The following is an 18,636-nucleotide window of genomic DNA, read 5'->3' as shown; positions in this document are numbered from 1 at the left end:
AAAGAGAAGTAGGTCTTAATCAAAAGAAGAGAAATAATTACAAGGTTGTGAGGGAATAGTGGGATGAGGTGAATTGCTCTTGAAGCGCTAACCTGGATAGAATGAGTGAAATGGCCTTATCTATGCTAGTACTATTCTGCAATTTTATTTCATTTCAGTCCCATATTGTATTTGACAGCGAAATGCCCCAATATCTTCTCAGGACAGCTGCAATTGGCATGAAATACCATCATACCAGAGTTATCTACATCCTGAGAACAAGTAAAAGTAAGATCTTTAAATAGGTTAGTACAAACCTATTTAAAGATTATTGCAGCAAGGTTGGTCATATGTACATGTTAAGTATTGGTCAACTACTGTTGGTAGCAGTTAGAGATTTTGATCTCAAAAAATGAACTGGGGACAGTAGGATATGGGAAAAACACCATCCTGTCTCACAATCAATGGAGCACAATTGGTTATAAGTTGCCAGCAAAAGGCTTATCATTAAATTGAAAGAAACAGGGTGTCATGATAAATCCTACGATTGAGGGCAGGATGGTGGTATTACCATAAGGTCACTATGACCCAAAAGCCTAGAGCCTAGACAAAACAACTGGTGAGATATGAATTTGATTCACAAAAATCTGGAACATAAAGCTGTTCTCAGCAACGATAGCCTATTTTGTCAATTTAGTAGAAAAATTAATATTTAGTATTACTAATTCCTTTGAAGAATGGAATTGTCTGTCCTTACCTGATCTGGCCTATAGGTGTCTCTAGCCCCACAGTATTGGCGTTGCCTGGAAATAGCCTCCTGATAATGATGCAGTTCCCAGGATAATTCTGTAAGGATGGCCTTACTGACAAAGCCCACATCCCAAGAAAGTATTTTTTTAAAAATCTGCATATCACTTGGACTCTTTAACTGACCTGGGTTTGGGAAGCTACCAAGTGCTCAGATTGGAGCATTCTGATTATCAACCTGTACCTGTCAAGCTGAGCCAGAGACATCAGCCACTGTACCACGAGAGCTCCTTCTATCACTGAGCAGCTACAGAACATTCTTGTTCTGAGAGAGGCTGAACAGCCCCAGAGGTTGTGATCCACTTGGTACCAGTGACATTGGGTAGGAATGAGGGGTGTGCTCCGGCAATCAGACTTTAGAGAGCAAAGCTGAAAGTGAACGAGTAGGATGTGAAAAGTGGTAATCCCCATCTCCAGACAGACATACACACACACAAAGGACTTCAGTTGAGCTTTTAACAAGGGAATTGGTGTCTGAAAAAGATGATGCAGATGAATAGTTAATTTGAAGGGACTGGGGAGAGCTGGCAGAAAGACAGCACAGTCAGAAAGGAGCATTTGGCGAATGTATGAAATCCACTGTGGACATCAATGAAATGTTTGTGCAGGTGGAAAGTTTTTAAGTATCAGTTCTGTGTATTTGTTGCTTTTGACTATATACAGGCTCTTTCTTCCATAATTAAAAGTATGCAGCCTACAAATTGAAGAGAATGCAGATAGTAGAATTAAGCCCTCTGACATTAATTGGATAATTTGAAGTTAAAAATCACAAACCAGGTTATAGTAAACAGGTTTAATTGGAAGCATTAGCTTTTGGTGCGCTGCTTCTGCAGCCTGTACCTGAGCACCACAGCAGCGCTCCGAAAGCTAGTGCTTGCAATTAAACCTGTTGGACTATAACCTGGTGTTGTGTGATTTTTAACTTTGTACACCCCAGTCTAACACTGGCATTTCCAAATCATGGATAATGTGAGTTCACTTCCCGTACTAGCTGAAGTTACCAATAAGGACTCTCCTTCTCAAATTCTCCCCTCTACGGAGGTGTGGGACTCTCAGATTAAACCACCACCAGTCGTCTCGAATGAGAGAGCAGCCTTACATTCCATTATTACTATGATGACCTTGACTTTATTATACCTACTGCAAATATACATTTCTAACATAACATGCTATAAAATGCCACAAGTCGGTTAAGACTAGACAAGAGTAATCTCATTCCAAAAGTTGCAAGCAAAGCCCCAAATTGTCATTGCATTGAACAGTAGATCTCCCGGTTGGTTCTTAAGTGATTGGAGTCACTAAAAAATTTTCGTTATCAGAGAAAAATTTTCATATCAGTTCAAAAGTGAATAATGATAAATACAAACAAAACAGCTTGTTTTGAGCCTGGGATCTATTACCTGGGACAGTTTGACAATTCCTCACCTGATCCCTACCCCCAGAATTGTCGCAGCAGGAAAGTGCCAATCTCCCACCCTTCCACCACACACTGTTCCCATTTAAATAAATATCTAACCCCCTTTTGAATGCCGCATATGAACCTACCTCCACCACACATCCCAGGCTAATCACTTTCAATCTGTGACCTCTTGTACTTGAGACATCCTTGACCCTGGCAACAGAGAAGCGACATACCATCCTGCAGTCACATCTCTGGCTGCGGAAATGTCTGTCTGTTCCCCTTAATGAGCCCCTTGACAGTACTGCATTTTCACTCTTCATCTTTCCCTCCCGTCCAACTGGGCCGCCCAGTTTTTCTGTACTCTGCTGGAGAAACCGTTTGGTCATTGAAGTCCAGCAGTCAGACCAGGATGCAGAGCTTGTGGTTCCGAACCAGAGACATCACCCACTGTACCATGAGAGCTCCTTCTGTCACTGAGCATCTACAGAACATTGTTGTTCTGAGAGAGGCTGAACAGCCCCAGAGATTATGGTCCACTTGGTACCAGTGACATTGGGTAGGAAGGATGTGGGCTAGCAGTCAGAATTTTGGTAGCAAAGTTGAAAGTTAGTTAGTAGGATGTAAAAATTAGTAATCTTCAGATATCTCTATCACTCCACAGAAAACGCAAAGGGGTAAGAGGATGAATCAGTGCAATAGGTACATCTACACTGTTCCTCTGACGTTTGTCACATACCTCGTGTTCAAAAAAGACTATTTTGTTTCCAGATAATTATTTATTTCACCAAATATCAATGCAGACTTTGGTACTTCATTACATTGGAATTGCACATCAATACAGCACTCACTAGGATGTTGGAAACTCTCTTTCCTGTTAACTAGCTGAGCACATATTTTATTGTACGCTTCAACAGATGGAGCTGATGCTGGTGAATTCCTACTGAATAAAAACATTGGTGCATTGTGCTTCTCAAAGTGTCACAATAGTCGATTCCAAATAAACTGGAATGTCCATAATGGGTTTAGTTAACAAATGTCGTGCATAGGTCAGTGCTGTGAGCCATGGGCTTCAGATCTCAACTGATACTCAGTTGGACCTGGATGATGACAATCAGCTCCGTGCTCTGTAGCAATTGTTGAGGGACAGGGGTGGATTTGCTAACTTCCTGCTGCTGTGAGTCTCCCAATCTTTAAAAGAATACAGTTAAGGGCTGGCCGACCTGTGCAGCACTCTACAAACTAGCAGAGTGGCCACTTGCGAAAACAAGAGGATGCCATCACAATGGAACTGTTACCCAGCATCAGGAAATGACATCAGAGGGGCCTGGAATTGAGCCATCGTTGACCAGAAAATCATGGTACACGGCCTGGATACCTAAACATTCTCATCCCACAAACCAGCTCCTATACACCGCAGACATTGGCACACAGTTTTAAAGGAAACGACATTTGGAATGGAATTTGATTTGGCAAATCATTTTTACGAAGGGTGTAGCATCTTGGCTCAAAGCTGTTAGTCTTTAACGTCCACTGTGCAGCTCAGATATTGTGAACAGAGCGATTTACCCAAAGGCCACCGATTTGGATCCAATAATACAGCTGCTCAAATATTACACCATGACTTTAAAAAGTGTGCTTTTCATAAAAGCCAAACTCAAAACATAAAAGAGTCAGCAATATACTCTAATCGGACACAGTTGTTCAATGGAAGATTAGAACCATTCTACATTAAAGAAGCTGTCCTGCTTATATAAGGTCTAAATAGGACTAGACAAGTCAGGTTAAAACAATCCTTACAAAGTCAAAGGGCTACAAGTCACTTATTAATTCACTGCAAACCAGTTAAAAGGAATACAGGTGTCAGGGGCAAAGTAAAATGCAGAGTTTCCTCCCTTGGCCTGTAAAGAGATTGGAATTGTGCTTTGAGATTTCTTTCGACATTCGCTAAGCCAGAGTTTACTGAGGTGGGGAACAGCAAGCAAGCTCCTGTCCAGCACCACTCCATGCTGCTGGGTTTGCCCTATACAAGAACAACGATGATAAAAACATATCGTCTCTCTTTAAATCTTTGCCCTCAGGATTGCTGCAGTTAACCCAAATAATAAACTGAAAACCATGGGACAGTGAAGAATGAATGATCTCACCTTGATTCCTATCACTGTGTGCTATCGAGGTCTGTGTGAGCCAGAGACACCAACGTCCATTCCACATTCCATACTGCCGGGAATAATTAAAAGGTTTCACAGGGAAGACAGAGTGCCTCTGATTCAGCAGAAGACCTGATCGCGAGGCCATAAATAGAAGACTATCACTAATGGACCTAACAGGGAACTTGGGAAAACTTTCTCTATTTAAAAGAGGGGTTAGCATGTGGAACTCGTTACCAGACATATTTAAGGGGAAGCGGACATATAAGTGAGTGAGAATGGAACAGAACGATAGCCTTAGATGAAGTTTAGGAGTACACAACTTGGGTGAAGTATAAATGCAGGGTTACAGGGATAGGGTAGGAAGTTGGGAGGCAGGTCAGTGTGGACTAAATTGGCCAAATGTGGGCATTCTATGATGATGGAGTTATGGCATAGACTAGTGAGGCCTAGTACATGTTTCTGTGCTCTCGATACTATATTTGGCTGGGTGAGGGATTGTGTGTAAAAGGTAGCAGCTGCAGTGATCACTGAATGTCCCATTACTGGGTCTGCTATCATAGAACTTTGAATAGAGATTAGATTACCTACAGTGTGGAAACAGGCCCTTCAGCCCAACAAGTCCACACTAACCTTCCAAAGAGCAACCCACCCAGACCCAACTCCCCTACATCCAAGACTACAGTCAATTTAGCACGGCCAATTCACCTGACCTGCACAGGTTTGGACTGTGGGAGGAAACCGGATCAACCGGAGGAAACCCACACAGACACGGGGAGAATGTGCAAACTCCACACAGACAGTTGCCTGAGGCAGGTATTGAACCTGGGTCCCTAGTGCTGTGAGGCAGCAGTGCTAACCACTGAGCCACCGTGCCGCCTGTAATATGTGAACTTTTATCTGCAAACTGTTTATTTGTAACTTCGGAGAGAAAGCGAGGACTGCAGATGCTAGTGATCAGAGTTGAGAGTGTGGTGCTGGAAAAGCACAGCAGGTCAGGCAGCATCCGAGGAGCAGGAGAGTCGGGAATGAAGAGCTGATGCTCGAAATGGCGATTCTCCTGCTCTTCAGATGCTGCCTGACCAGCTGTGCTTTTCCAGCACCACACTTTTTGACTTTTGTAACTTCTGATCAACAACAATATCTGAGCAGGACAGCTCATTTAACCACATCGAATGTCAACTCTGAGGATTCTAACCGTGATTTTATACATCAATTTACACTTTGGCAAAAATGTAATAGTAAGCACTCAGTTATTCTATATATTGGAAACATTCCTTCACTCTCCCACAGTCTAATAAATGTACCATTAGTTCACTGCTACACTTTAAGTACAATCTGCTGTGTTATGGCTACAGTTCAAAGTGAGATCTAACTCCTTCAAGTATAAATAAAAACGTCAGAAATTGGCTTCACATGAATTCTTATGCTGAGATTCTAATAAATTAAATAATTTATCTTTGTAAACACTTCAAGCGAAGCTGGTGTGATAGTATGAAGATATTGCAGGCTCCTGCTCTCCCTTACATTGGATCACGGAGTCAGTTCAATGGGAAAGCCACTTACTCCACAAAGTGTGCTGCTACTCCGAGATAAATCTGCCATCTCGGTGTTCGCATTAACTTGCTCCTGGGCACTTTTAATGCAATTTACTTAACCGGGAACAGTTTCTCATCGTTAAGGTGTAGATTCTAACATGTTACCTTCAAAGAAATTTATATTATATCCAAAAATGTTCAAAAATAGTTGTTTTTCTCAAAATGCTAAGAATATCCATATATCATCTCCCATGAACTCTGGAGATCTGTAAAGCTCCACAACCAAAAATAGCTGGTATTCAGGCCAGTTCTCTTATATCAAGTAGATTTGTGCTTGTCAATTAAATAGTGCATCAGCCACTGCCAGAAATGGAAGTGAAACAACAGGAGATTGATGGCCAGAACACCTGCAGCGAGATAAATGGTAATTACAGTGCTTTCACGTGGCATAAAACACTTAGCAAGTGTAAAGTCTGTCGCAGTTATCCTAGCCTGGAGGGGAAAAAGAAAGAGACAGATTCCAAGTTAGTGTTAACTGAGCTCAAAAACATTTATCACAATAGGTCAGTTAGCAAAGATGGCTCACGTGACAGTTCAAGTACAGGTCAGAAATCCTTCATCCGAAAACTTCGGCACCTACGGCTGTTCTGGTTTTTGGAAACAAGGCAGGGATTTGCACACTTTTAATCACTTGCTCCAAATAAGGTTAAAATCAAGGCCTCAGTATCTGCTGGAATTCCAGAACCTGTCGGCTGTGTGGGGAAATCTTTGTCACCTTGTCTCATAAATCAGTTAAATAATTCAGAATGGCTGCAACCTCCTGTTAATGGCTGCACCCAGCTCGAGATCACATGGGGTGCATCGGTTTGTATAAGGTATAAACAACTATTTACTGAGGAAACTTGTCAGGCATTAAACAATCACCAAAAGACTTCGACTTACCAGGATACATCAGGATCACTACTGGGCTCTTTGGCTCCTTCAGAACAAAATGACTTCACTGAACCTGAACAGGCCTGTACACACATTGAGTGGAAAAATCTTTGCTTTAAGGTGCATTCAGATGAAGCTAAGCCTTTTACCAAAGGACACAAACCAAGTGCATCTTCAGGTCAGCTCGGGTGCACTTTCAAGAAGACCTTGAGCTTTTAGGTCTTTTCAGTTTTCAGATAAAGGATTTCGGACCTGTATATCTTAAAACTGTAGAAATATTGGGCCAACTTTTCCAGGGTGGCCATCTCTCCAGCCCTACATTTTTATAAGCGAAAGAAGGTAGCTCTGCACTTTCAAGAGGGGATTCCCGTCTCCGCTGAATGGGATGCCAGTTTTGTGGGGGGTGAATGATAGCTATATGGGCTGCCAGGTGGGTTGAGGAAAGGGGGACAGGTGGGAAAGGAGTACGGTGCCAAGTGGGTAGAGTGCTATGGGTGCAAGATGGCAGAGGGGCAGGAAGGTGATGCAGCATCGATAGTGGATCGTGGTGGATGGCAAGCCTGTGGGGAGGGGTATCAGGTTGGGAATGGTCAGGAAAAAGGCACTCAGATCCCTGGGGGCAGAGTGTTCAGGCTGGGGTTTCAGTTCAGTGTCTGGATAATTGTAAATGGTCTGGTAAAGATGTCGTTCAGGAATCTGTTGAATACTATGTTACATTACAGTTAAAGTATCTGTTTAATAGTTTCATAAGCATCTTTTGAATTCTCCAATTTAACAGGACTTTCAAAGGATTCCAGGCTGGGGAAATTGCTTACTGGAGTCTTAGAAGCTGCTCTGTCAGGATTTCCACAGGGTCTGCACACACAACTCCCGGCTGGAATGCTGCAATAAGAACTGGTTAGCGGATTTTGATTTTCTTCACTGGGATTCTGCAAATGGCAATTTGTTCTGGATCAATTACTCACTTTAAAGCCGAGTTGGTAGATTTGCATTTACCCAGAGGGAATGTGGGATATGGAGGAAATTGAGATATATTGGATTAAGTGAGAAATCAGCCATGATCTTACAGAATGGCAAAAGTGAATGGAGACTGAAGAAATGGATTCAAAACTCTCTCTCTCTCTTTGTGTGGGGCCCGGAAACTTTTAAGATCTGACTTTTCTGTTGTGCTCTGGACCTCCATTTTAACAGGACAGCTACAGCACCTTCCCCACACAATCAAAATTAAAAGGAGTGATTGTACAGGATGTCGTCAGACCCCAACACTTTAAAGTCTAAATCTTACCAGGGAGGAGACTGATGGGTAAGCTCCCGGTTGCTAAGTCGAATTAAAATCAATCCATTGACAATTAACCAGCAGCATTACCCAGACAGCGCACAGTATTATCAACAGCCAGAGTGAAGGAACTTGCCAAAAGGCTTGTAGAGACAAAGGAATACCCTCACTGGACTGAAAAAAAAAGCACTTGGATATGCACAGGATGAGCTGTCACCTATCAGGCTAAAGACCAAGAGCTGGAAACTTGGATCAGGCTGGACAGCTCCTGCTCAATCAGCACAGACATGATGGGATGGATAGCCTGCTTTTGTGCCACAAATAACTTATAATGGAGATCCAACACACCACATGGCTGTGTGTGTGTGTGTGTGTGTGTGTGTGTGTGTGTGTGTGTGTGTGTGTGTGTGTGTGTGTGTGTGACATGTATCTCCATGTTATTGATGACATGTGTGTGGGAAGTGTCTGCTCTAGGTGTAAACAATAGAGATATTAACCTCAACTTCTTACACTGCTCCAAACAGAATAACAGCATCTCATCTTTCCATTAAGTACTTTAGAGTCTTTCTGGCTTTAACACTAACATCACAAAAACTACGTTCTTGCACAGCAAGTGCTATCAAAATTTCCACCCCCTCTAGATCTGACTCTTGTTTCTTTGCTTAGTCCATTACCATACAACCAGAAACAAAAACAGAATTTGCTGGAAAAGCTCAGCAGGTCTGGTAGCATCTGTGAAGAGCAATCAGAATTAGCATTTCGGGTCCAGTGACCCTTCCTCAGAACCAGACAATCATACCTTGTCACTGAATCACACAGAGTCACAGAGATGTACAGCACAGAAACAGGCCCTTCGGTCCAACTCATCCATGCCAACCAGATATCCAAAATTAATCCCACTTGCCATCATTTGGCCCATATCCCTCCAAACCCTTCCTATTCATATACCCATCCAGACACCTTTTAAATGTTGCAATTGTACCAGCCTCCACCACTTCCTCTGGCAGCTCTTTCCATACACACACCATCCTCTGTGTGAAAAAGTTGCCCTTTAGGTCCCTTTTAAATCTTGTCCCTTCATCTTAAACCTATACCCTCTAATTTCAGATGCCCCCATCCCGAGTACATCCTGCACTCCAGCTCCCTGCACTTGCTTAAACCCTGTTCAATCTCTAATTTCTAATGACTCTGATGGAAGTCACTGAGCAGAAACATTAATTCAGCTTCTCTCTCCACAGATGCTGTCCCAGGGTTGCTGAGTGATTCACCAGCTGTCGAAACCAAAATAAAACACACTGAACTTGCAGGTTACCAGAAGGAAGCTGGGGTTGTTTCGGTTCCTCCAGTTAAAGGATGGGACACTGATCTCTGGAAGCTGTCCATTATGTAGCACCGTACAGCTGCTGTGGGTGTGGCCACTGAGGATCAGCCGAGGACAGAACCACCAAAGCAGCTGGAAGTAAACAGGTGGAGGTTACTCACCACTAGCACCTCAACATGTGGGAGGCACCACGCTATATCACAGAAAATCATGAATGGCTCTTAAACTAAAACTCCAGGTCTTGCAAAGTGCCCAGTCTACTTCAGATAAGTCATCGGAAACGTTTGAGCAATGGCTGAAGCTGCAGTAACAACATGAGTGGTGTTCACCGCAAACAGGATTTCAGTGCCAGTGCGATGCCAGCTGTGTAGGCTATATGTGCCAAAGACTGGTGGGTTGTATCGAACATCATATCCCTTCAGCTGTTTATCACAAGCGTTATACTGACTGTCCTCAACCATCCCCCCCCTGCAAAACCCATGATGCAGTCTCAATATTGGATGGGAATCTGCAATTAGACAATACTTGCTGGTTAATTGTGTGCATGAAAAATGACCAATTCAGGATTGTCAGTTAGGTTTGCGGTCTGGTCCACTTGGGGGTACCAGAAGCTAATTTATTAAAGAGCTCCGCAGACACAAAGAACACGTACACACTCTGTGCCCATTTCAACCCAATACAATCAGAAACAGCCATTCGCTGGCTTATTTTTCAGGGCAATGCTTTCACCAATCACAGGCAATTGTCTTGTTTAAAATCTAAACAGAGCTGGGCAGTTAACTGTCTATCATCATTAACTGATAAACTCTCCATGGCAACGCCTCAATCTGAGGCCACCAGCCATAAAATCATGGTATAAGATAAATTTAAAAACAAACAAAAACAAAATGTGTCTCTTTCTAACAACACTCAAGTTCTATATGATGCCAAAAAAAGCTGACCCACTTGACTGGCTCCCACCCACTCTCTCTACTGGTGATGCACAGTGGCAATAGTGTGGACCATATCAATCTTCCATGGAGAGACAAAGGCCAATCCAGTGACTTAAAACTTTCATATGATATGGCACAAGGCCCGAGCCAAAAATTGTATAAAGAGCTTGTTGGACCTTATTTTGTGCCTCCTTCTTTAATTTCAGCTCTTGGTTTTAATTCTAACTATTGCATTGTAATATGGCACCAGACAGTGGCGACTCTAAACACCTTTCACTATACTCCTGTACTTGGGTATATGTGACAATTAAACCTGATGGAATCTCAGAGACAGCAGGATGACCAAGGGCAACTGGACACAACAAGAGATTCTGCTGCAGTTAATTCCAGGAATTTGACGCAACACTGAAGAAACAACAATATATTTCCAAGTCAGAATGATAAGTGCGATGACTTATCTGAAGTAGACTGGGCACTTTGCAAGGTCTTGGTCTTCCCATGTATCTGATGCCCTGGCCCTTCTAAGTGATGATGCTTATGCATTTGGAAGGTGCTATCTAAGGAGCTTTGGTGAATTTCAGCAAGTATACCTTGTTGATGGTACTGCTGCTACTGAGCATCAGTGGCAGAGGGAGTGGATGCTTGTGGATGTGGTGCCAATCAAGTGGGTAGCTTTATCCTGGAAGATGTCAAGTTTTCTTGAGTGTTGCTGGAGCTGCCCCCATCCAATTAAGTTGTTAAGTATCAAACTTTGTGCCTATCATGAAATAAATCTACTAGGCATGTTTGAGAACAGGTTCCCCATGAGGTAAAGTATGTGCAGTGTATGACTAGTAATGTGGGTTCTGACTCGATTATCTGGCAAGAAAGAATTAGTTTCTCTATTCTCCAGGTATAGGGGAGCCTAACAGATTGGAACAGAGTTAAATGTAAACCAGTTTGTATTTCTGAATCACGTAGAGATATTGGGAAACAGAATTCCAGGTAGTTCCACAGTCAGGAGTTAAAGGATAGAATTAAGTCTTTGGTTGGTTCCTAATCATGTATTTCTGTTCGGCTTTCTTACACATTTCTGTTGGTTAGTTGTGAAGATACAGGATTTTATTGAATTATCACACAAAAGGCAATGAGAAAGTAATGCTATAAGTTCAGGCCATCTATCAGCCAATAAAGTCCAGCTACTTCTGAAATGTAGGATGCAAGGCAGCTAATTTACATAGCAAGATCCCAGAGATATCAATTCCATAATGACCCTCAGTCTGTTTCTGGTGAGAGAAAAATGATGATCACAGATCTTTGCCACTGTTCTTTGTGATAACACCCTGCAATCTTTTAAATCCACCCAAGAGGACAGATTAACGTCACATCCGAAAGAGGCTGAATCTGGCAGTGAGCACTCCCTCAGTGCCACACCGGGGCCATCAGCTTCTCATGTCTCTCGTGTACCCACAACCTTCACCTCAGAGGGCAGAGAGCTACCCACTGAGCCATATATAGGGGAGTGAGCCACACCAGATGCCCTGGTTTAACAGTGACATTTACCAAACAGACAGGTGATGCTTTCTGTACCTTTTTGGAAGCTTCAAGAGACAGTGTGTCATACTTCTCCCGGAACAGCAGCTGTTTCTCCTCAGGAGATGCAGAGTCTTCACCTGTACACTCCTCATCGCTGACACGATAGAGAGGATAATGCTGGCAGAGTGCAATACAAACTGTTAATACAACCACTTCCATGTATCTTCCAGAGTTATTGAACAAATTGGTAAAGATAAGAGACGCTGCAGACTTAAAAGAGTGGTTAGAATAGGAACTGCTGGTTAAAGTACCTTAGCAGCTTCCAAAGGAACTTCGACAAATTCCAGGGATGAAGGTGTGGAAGGGTTGAGATGACATGGGAGAAGACTAGTATGGAGCATGAGCACTATCGTATATTCAGTGGGCTGAGTGGTCTGCTTCAATACTGTGGTGGGGGGCAGCCTGTCATTCTGTGAGGTGAACCACTGCCTGACACAGCGTGTTCCCCACGGAGGATGGACAGCGGCTGAGAAGGTGTATAATTCATTGACCTCTGTGTCCTCTGGACCCTGCGTTTCTGCTTCATCTCCAAAGAGCTTCCCCTGCCCCCAGATGCAACCATTGGCAACTCTCTCCCAGAGGTCAGAGTCAACGCCTGCCACCTTGACATCTCGCTTGTACAGGAGGCACTGACACCCAGGGGGCCATCCACCAGTGGCCAGCTCACTGGCCACAAGGTGAGTGAGCCAATGTAAACACACTGGGCTCAGCAAGGAGGGACAGCCAGTGGAATCAGCACAATCCAAGACCCAGTAGTGACCTTGTCCTTCCAAGAGGTGACCAGGATACATTTTCCACATGGAAAGTCTGTCTCTGGCCTAGCCCCTACCCTCTCCCAGCTGCACAGGAGAGTGGTGAGTCCACAGGGTTGGTACCCTCACAGTTCGCTGATTGTTGCTTCTCACTCTCCTGTTCTGTTTGGACCTAATGGCTGCAGTTCTTGTGATGTACGGATTGGATTCAGCATCGAGTGACAGATAGCTTTGTATTATCTCGGCTCCACAGTCAGCAGCGATCAACAACCTCGGAAGGCACATTGCCACAAAACCCATCTGTCAGCATTGACAGTGCCCTGCACTGTGCCACGGTGCCCTGAGGCTGATGGTTAAAGGTGTGAGAGAGTCTGCCCACCTGCCACTGATGGTGTCCTTGATATGAAACACGAGTGTGGTATCATCAGCAAAGAGAAACTCTCTCCTCTGAACTTTACAGAATTATTCCAGCACAGGACACCATTCAGCCCACTCATCACGTCCACACCGGCTTTTCAAATGAGCTACTTGCTCTTTCCACAACCCTACACATTCTTCCTTTGCAGCGAACAGGCTAGTTCTATTGTGAATGCCTTGAACAAACCTGCCTCCAACACACTGCCTCTGCCCGCATATTTAACTACCTGCTGGGTTGTTGCACATACCACTCTTATGTCTTTTGTTACTGATTTTAAGTCTGTGCTCTCTCATTGTCAATCACACATCATTATTTATTTTCTTTATCTCTCCTTAACTTTCCTTTGACCTATTCATATACAAATCCTTTCAATTTGAGAGAGAACACTGGAACAACCTTCTCTATTCTACTTGGTATATCCACAGAGCTCCCCTCCCATTTACCTTCTCTTTAGGCTAAAGTGGCAGGTTTTCCTGTACTTTATTTATAATTCTATCCTGTGGCTCTGCTCTACACTGTAAACGTGTTGGATGTGTTTCTTACGCCTTGGTGACGATAGGGAATGCAGTATTGAGGGTGTAAATTAATCAGTGCCTCAGCCTCAGATTGATGGATTATCTGTTAATTTATCGTCAACAGAATTGTTTTATTAATTTCTACAGAGTGGAACTGCTCAAGTTCAGTTCTAGAGGATAGGACAGAAAATGCAATAATAAAAGGGAACAGGGGCAGGATTTGGGTTATTATAGATGGTGTCTGGATAAAAAATGCCAACAAAGATGTGATGAGCCGATGGCCTGTTCCTGTGTTGGAATATTCCATTAATTCTACAAATGCATCATCCACCCCAGAACACACATACATTGTCAGCAGCTCTGGCAGCATCTGTGTGGACTGTAGTTAATGTTTCAACTCCAATCATAGAGTCATAGAGATGTACAGCACGGAAACAGACCCTTCGGTCCAACCTGTCCATGCTGACCAGATATCCCAACCCAATCTAATCCTACCTGCCAGCACCCAGCCCATATCCCTCCAAACCCTTCCTATTCATATACCCATCCAAATGCCTCTTAAATGTTGCAACCTCCACCACTTCCTCTAGCAGCTCATTCCGTACACATACCACCCTCTGTGTGAAAAAGTTGCCCCTTAGGTCTCTTTTACATCTTTCCCCTCTCACCCTTAACCTATGTCCTCTAGTTCTGGACTCCCCCACCCCAGGGAAAAGACTTTGTCTATTTATCCTATCCATGCCCCTCATAATTTTGTAAACCTCTATAAGGTCACCCCTCAGTCTCCGATGCTCCAGGGAAAACAGCCCCAGCCTGTTCAGCCTCTCCCTATCGCTCAAATCCTCCAACCCTGACAACATCCTTGTAAATCTTTTCTGAACCCTTTCAATTTTCACAACATCTTTCCAATAGGAAGGAGACCAGAATTGCACGCAATATTCCAACAGTGGCCTAACCAATGTCCTGTACAGCCGAAACATGACTCTCAACTTCTGTACTCAATACTCTGACCAATAAAGGAAAGCATACCAAACACCTTCTTCACTCTCCTATCTACCTGCACACTTCCTAGTCATTCTAGACTGGAACTATTAGCACTGTTTCTCTTTCCACAGATGCTGCTAGACCTGCTGAGCTTCTCTAGATTAGATTCCCTACAGTGAGGAAACAGGCCCTTCAGCCCAACAAGTCCATACCGACCCCCCGAAGAGTAACCCATCCAGACCAATTTCACTCTGACTAATGCACCTATCACTATGGGCAATTTAACATGGCCAATTCACCTAACCTGCACATCTTTGGACTGTGGGAGGAAACCAAAGCACCTGGAGGAAACCCACACAGAGAAGGGGAGAACGTGCAAACTCCACACAGACAGTCGCCCAAGGCTGGAATCGAACCTGGGACCCTGGTGCTGTGAGGCAGCTGTGCTAACCACTGAACCACTCTAGCACTTTATTTATTTGTATTTCAGATCTCCAGCATCTGCAGTATTTGCCTTCTCATTTAAAATGTCCCCTGGCTCAGCACTATTCAGAAACTAGAGCCTGTGTTTCCAAAATACAAGACCATACAACTTAGCTACTGTGATTTCACGTTCCATAGCTCAGGTCCATTGGCACAAACTGCCTGGATCTGTTTTGAATTCCTTAGCAGCTTTATCGTATTCTCCAGCTCCTTCAGCGTAGTGTTAGTAAACTGACCCATTCACATTGTAATCATATAGAGTCATAGAGTCATAGAGATGTACAGCATGGAAACAGACCTTTCGGTCCAACCCGTCCACACCGACCAGATATCCCAACCCAATCTAGTCCTACCTGCCAGCACCTGGCCCATATCCCTCCAAACCCTTCCTATTCATGTACCCATCCAAATGCCTTTTAAATGTTGCAATTGTACCAGCCTCCACCACATCCTCTGGCAGCTCATTCCATACACAAACCACCCTCTGCGTGAAAAAGTTGCCCCTTAGGTCTCTTTTATATCTTTCCCCTCTCACCCTAAACCTATGCCCTCTAGTTCTGGACTCCCCAACCCCTGGGAAAAGACTTTTTTCTACTTATCTTATCCATGCCCCTCATAATTTTGTAAACCTCTATAAGGTCACCCCATAGCCTCCGACACTCCAGGGAAAACAGCACCAGCCTGTTCAGCCTCTCCCTATAGCTCAGATCCTCCAACCCTGGCAACATCCTTGTAAATCTTTTCAGAACCCTTTCAAGTTTCACAACATCTTTCCGATAGGAAGGAGACCAGAATTGCACGCAATATTCCAACAGTGGCCTAACCAATGTCATGTATAGCCGAAACATGACCTCCCAACTCCTGTACTCAATACTCTGACCAATAAAGGAAAGCATACCAAATGCCTTCTTCACTATCCTATCTACCTGCAACTCCACTTTCAAGGAGCTATGAACCTGCACTCCAAGGTCTCTTTGTTCAGCAACACTCCCTAGGACCTTACCATTAAGTGTATAAGTCCTGCTAAGATTTGCTTTCCCAAAATGCAGCACCTCGCATTTATCTGAGTTAAACTCCATCTGCCACTTCTCAGCCCATAGGCCCATCTGGTCAAGATCCTGTTGTAATCTGAGGTAACCCTTTTCATTGTCCACGACACCTCCAATTTTGGTGTCATCTGCAAACTTACTAACTGTTCCTCTTATGCTCGCATCCAAATCATTTATGTAAATGACAAAAAGTAGAGGACCCAGCACCAATCCTTGTGGCACTCCACTGGTCACAGGCCTCCAGTCTGAAAAACAACCTTCCTCACCACCCTCTGTCTTCTACCTTTGAGCCAGTTCTGTATCCAAATGGCTATATCACTTGCAAAGTTTGCTAACATTGGTAGCCCCTAACGAAAACAGAAGTTGCTGGAAAATCTCAGCAGGTCTGGCAGCATCTGTGGAGAGAATCAGAGTTAACCTTTCAGGTCTGGTGACCCTTCCTCAGAACAGAGCCATCCAACTCTGTTCACCTCACTCCCTAACCCACCCTAGCTTTACCAGACTGATTCCTGAGGTGGTAGGGCTGCCGTATGAAGGGAGGCTGGATCTATTAGGATTATATTCACTGGAACTGACAAGAATGAGGAGGATCTTATAGAAACCTATACAATTCTAGCAGGACTAGACAGGGTAAACACAGGAAGGATATTCGTGATGACCAGTGTCCAGAACCACGAGTCACTGTGTAAAGATATGGGGTGGGCTATTTCCGACTGAGATGAGGAGAAATTTCTTCATCCACAAAGTGGCGAGTCTGAGGAATTCTCTACCACAGAAAACTGCCGAGGCTAAATGTTGAATCTTTTCAAGGAGTTTAGATATAATTCTTAAGGCTAAAGAGATCAAAGGATATTGGGAGAAAGCAGGAAGAGGGGGCTGAGTTGGATGATCAACCACAGTCATACTAAACAACATGGTAGATTTGAAGAGCAGAATGGCATACTCCTACTCCTGTTCTCCATGTTTCGATACAAGGCTTCATTTTTCAGCCAACTTCTCATCTAACTTGGGTTATCCACTGCCCAAGTATATCTACTCATTCGAGAGGAGGTCAAATACTAATTGGTACCCTCCACTTTAACAAAAATAAGTCAAAACTATGAATGAACTCAGATTCCTACCTGGAGTAAGATGGGAGCAGATGGTGGGAATATCTCCTTTCCTTTACAGTTCTCACTAGAATGGCTTGGATCCAGCTGTTGACAAATAGATTGTTATGTCAATCTTGTCCATCACCTTTTCAAGGTAATTTTATACCTTCAGAATTAAAGAATACAATAGTCATGGGAAAATGATTAGCTGCAGAGTATCCTCTGCCCCATCAGATAGACATCAAACTCGCATTTCTTATAGGGCCCATCCCAACGAGGATCAAAATCTCCAACCACCTGCCAAACATTTTCTCACATTTGGAGCAGGGAATTTGGAAAAGGAATGGTCACGGATCTGTGCAGTGGAAGGAGCACAGACAGGAACACAGAACTTGGACATGGGGGCAGAGGGGAAGCCATGTGCAAGGACAGAGGCCCCATCAATGGGCTTTTCTTGAAGGAGGCAGGAACGGTGATAGCGATGCAACGGTTTCCAATGGCAACTCGCCTGAGGGTGGTCAGATGTGGGGGTGCAAGGAAGGGAACCTGATTGCCCAGAAAGTGATTGAGATGGGTAGAAGGAGCAAGCAATTTGTGAGGTAGCAGCACAGGCAGCTGAACAAAGAAATCCCTTTGACACCTGACAACGAGCCCTTTATAAAGAGATGATAATACAGTCGACAGGGTTAATAGGTTTAAGGAGGAGGAGGGAAGTCAGAGGGAGGTGGGGGTTAACCCTCAGAGTTATAGAGCTATACAGCACAGAAACAGACTCTTTGGTCCAACTCATCCACGCCGACCAGATAAATTAATCTAGTTCCATTTGCCAGCATTTGGCCCATATCCCTGTAAACCCTTCCTATTCATATACCCATCCAGATGACTTTTAAATGCTATAATTATACCAGCCTCCACCACTTCCTTTGGCAGCTCATTCCATACACATACCACCCTCTGTGTGAAAAAGTTGCCCCTTAGATTCCTTTTATACCTCTCCCCTCTCACTTTAAACCTATGCCCTCTAGTTCAGGATTCCCCTAACCCAGGGAAAAGATTTTGGCTATTTACCCTATCCTTGCCCCTCATGATTTTATAAACCTCTATGTGGTCACCCCTCAGCCTCCTGACGCTCCAGGGAAAATAGCCCCAGCCTGTTCAGCCCCTCCATACAAAAGCTCCTACACCAACAACACCCTTGTAAATCTTTTCTGCACCCTTTTAAGATTAACAATGTCTTTCCCACAGTAGGCAGACCAGGATAGCTGTTGGAGTGGGTGATATTTCTTACAGAGAAGAGTGACACTGGATACAGTTTTATCTGATCCATCGGAAGCTGAAGACAGATAGCGGACCCAGCTGTTTGTCAGATACACTGCTGTCTGCTCTCTCGAGGTGATAAACTGCAAAGATCAGTGTGAATGGGGAAAGGTGATT

The 18,636-nt window shown here is 43.9% G+C and overlaps 1 protein-coding gene across 1 annotated transcript in view; it reads right to left on the bottom strand.

Moving 5' to 3' along the window:
• Window positions 1-1,735: 1,735 nt before the first annotated feature.
• The window catches only part of mppe1 (metallophosphoesterase 1), a 60,791-nt gene continuing 43,890 nt past the window's right edge, over window positions 1,736-18,636 (bottom strand). Inside the window, 4 exon segments of the mRNA XM_072569826.1 lie at window positions 1,736-6,365; window positions 9,395-9,535; window positions 11,905-12,027; window positions 17,233-17,307. Of these exon segments, the coding sequence (XP_072425927.1) occupies window positions 6,192-6,365; window positions 9,395-9,535; window positions 11,905-12,027; window positions 17,233-17,307 (513 nt within the window). The 3' untranslated portion in view covers window positions 1,736-6,191.

This window comes from Chiloscyllium punctatum, chromosome 5 (assembly GCF_047496795.1).
Source record: "Chiloscyllium punctatum isolate Juve2018m chromosome 5, sChiPun1.3, whole genome shotgun sequence".
In the NCBI taxonomy this organism is placed as follows: Eukaryota; Metazoa; Chordata; class Chondrichthyes; order Orectolobiformes; family Hemiscylliidae; genus Chiloscyllium; species Chiloscyllium punctatum.
Note: the sequence above shows the minus strand (reverse complement) of the source record. Positions and strands in the feature narration are given on the sequence as shown.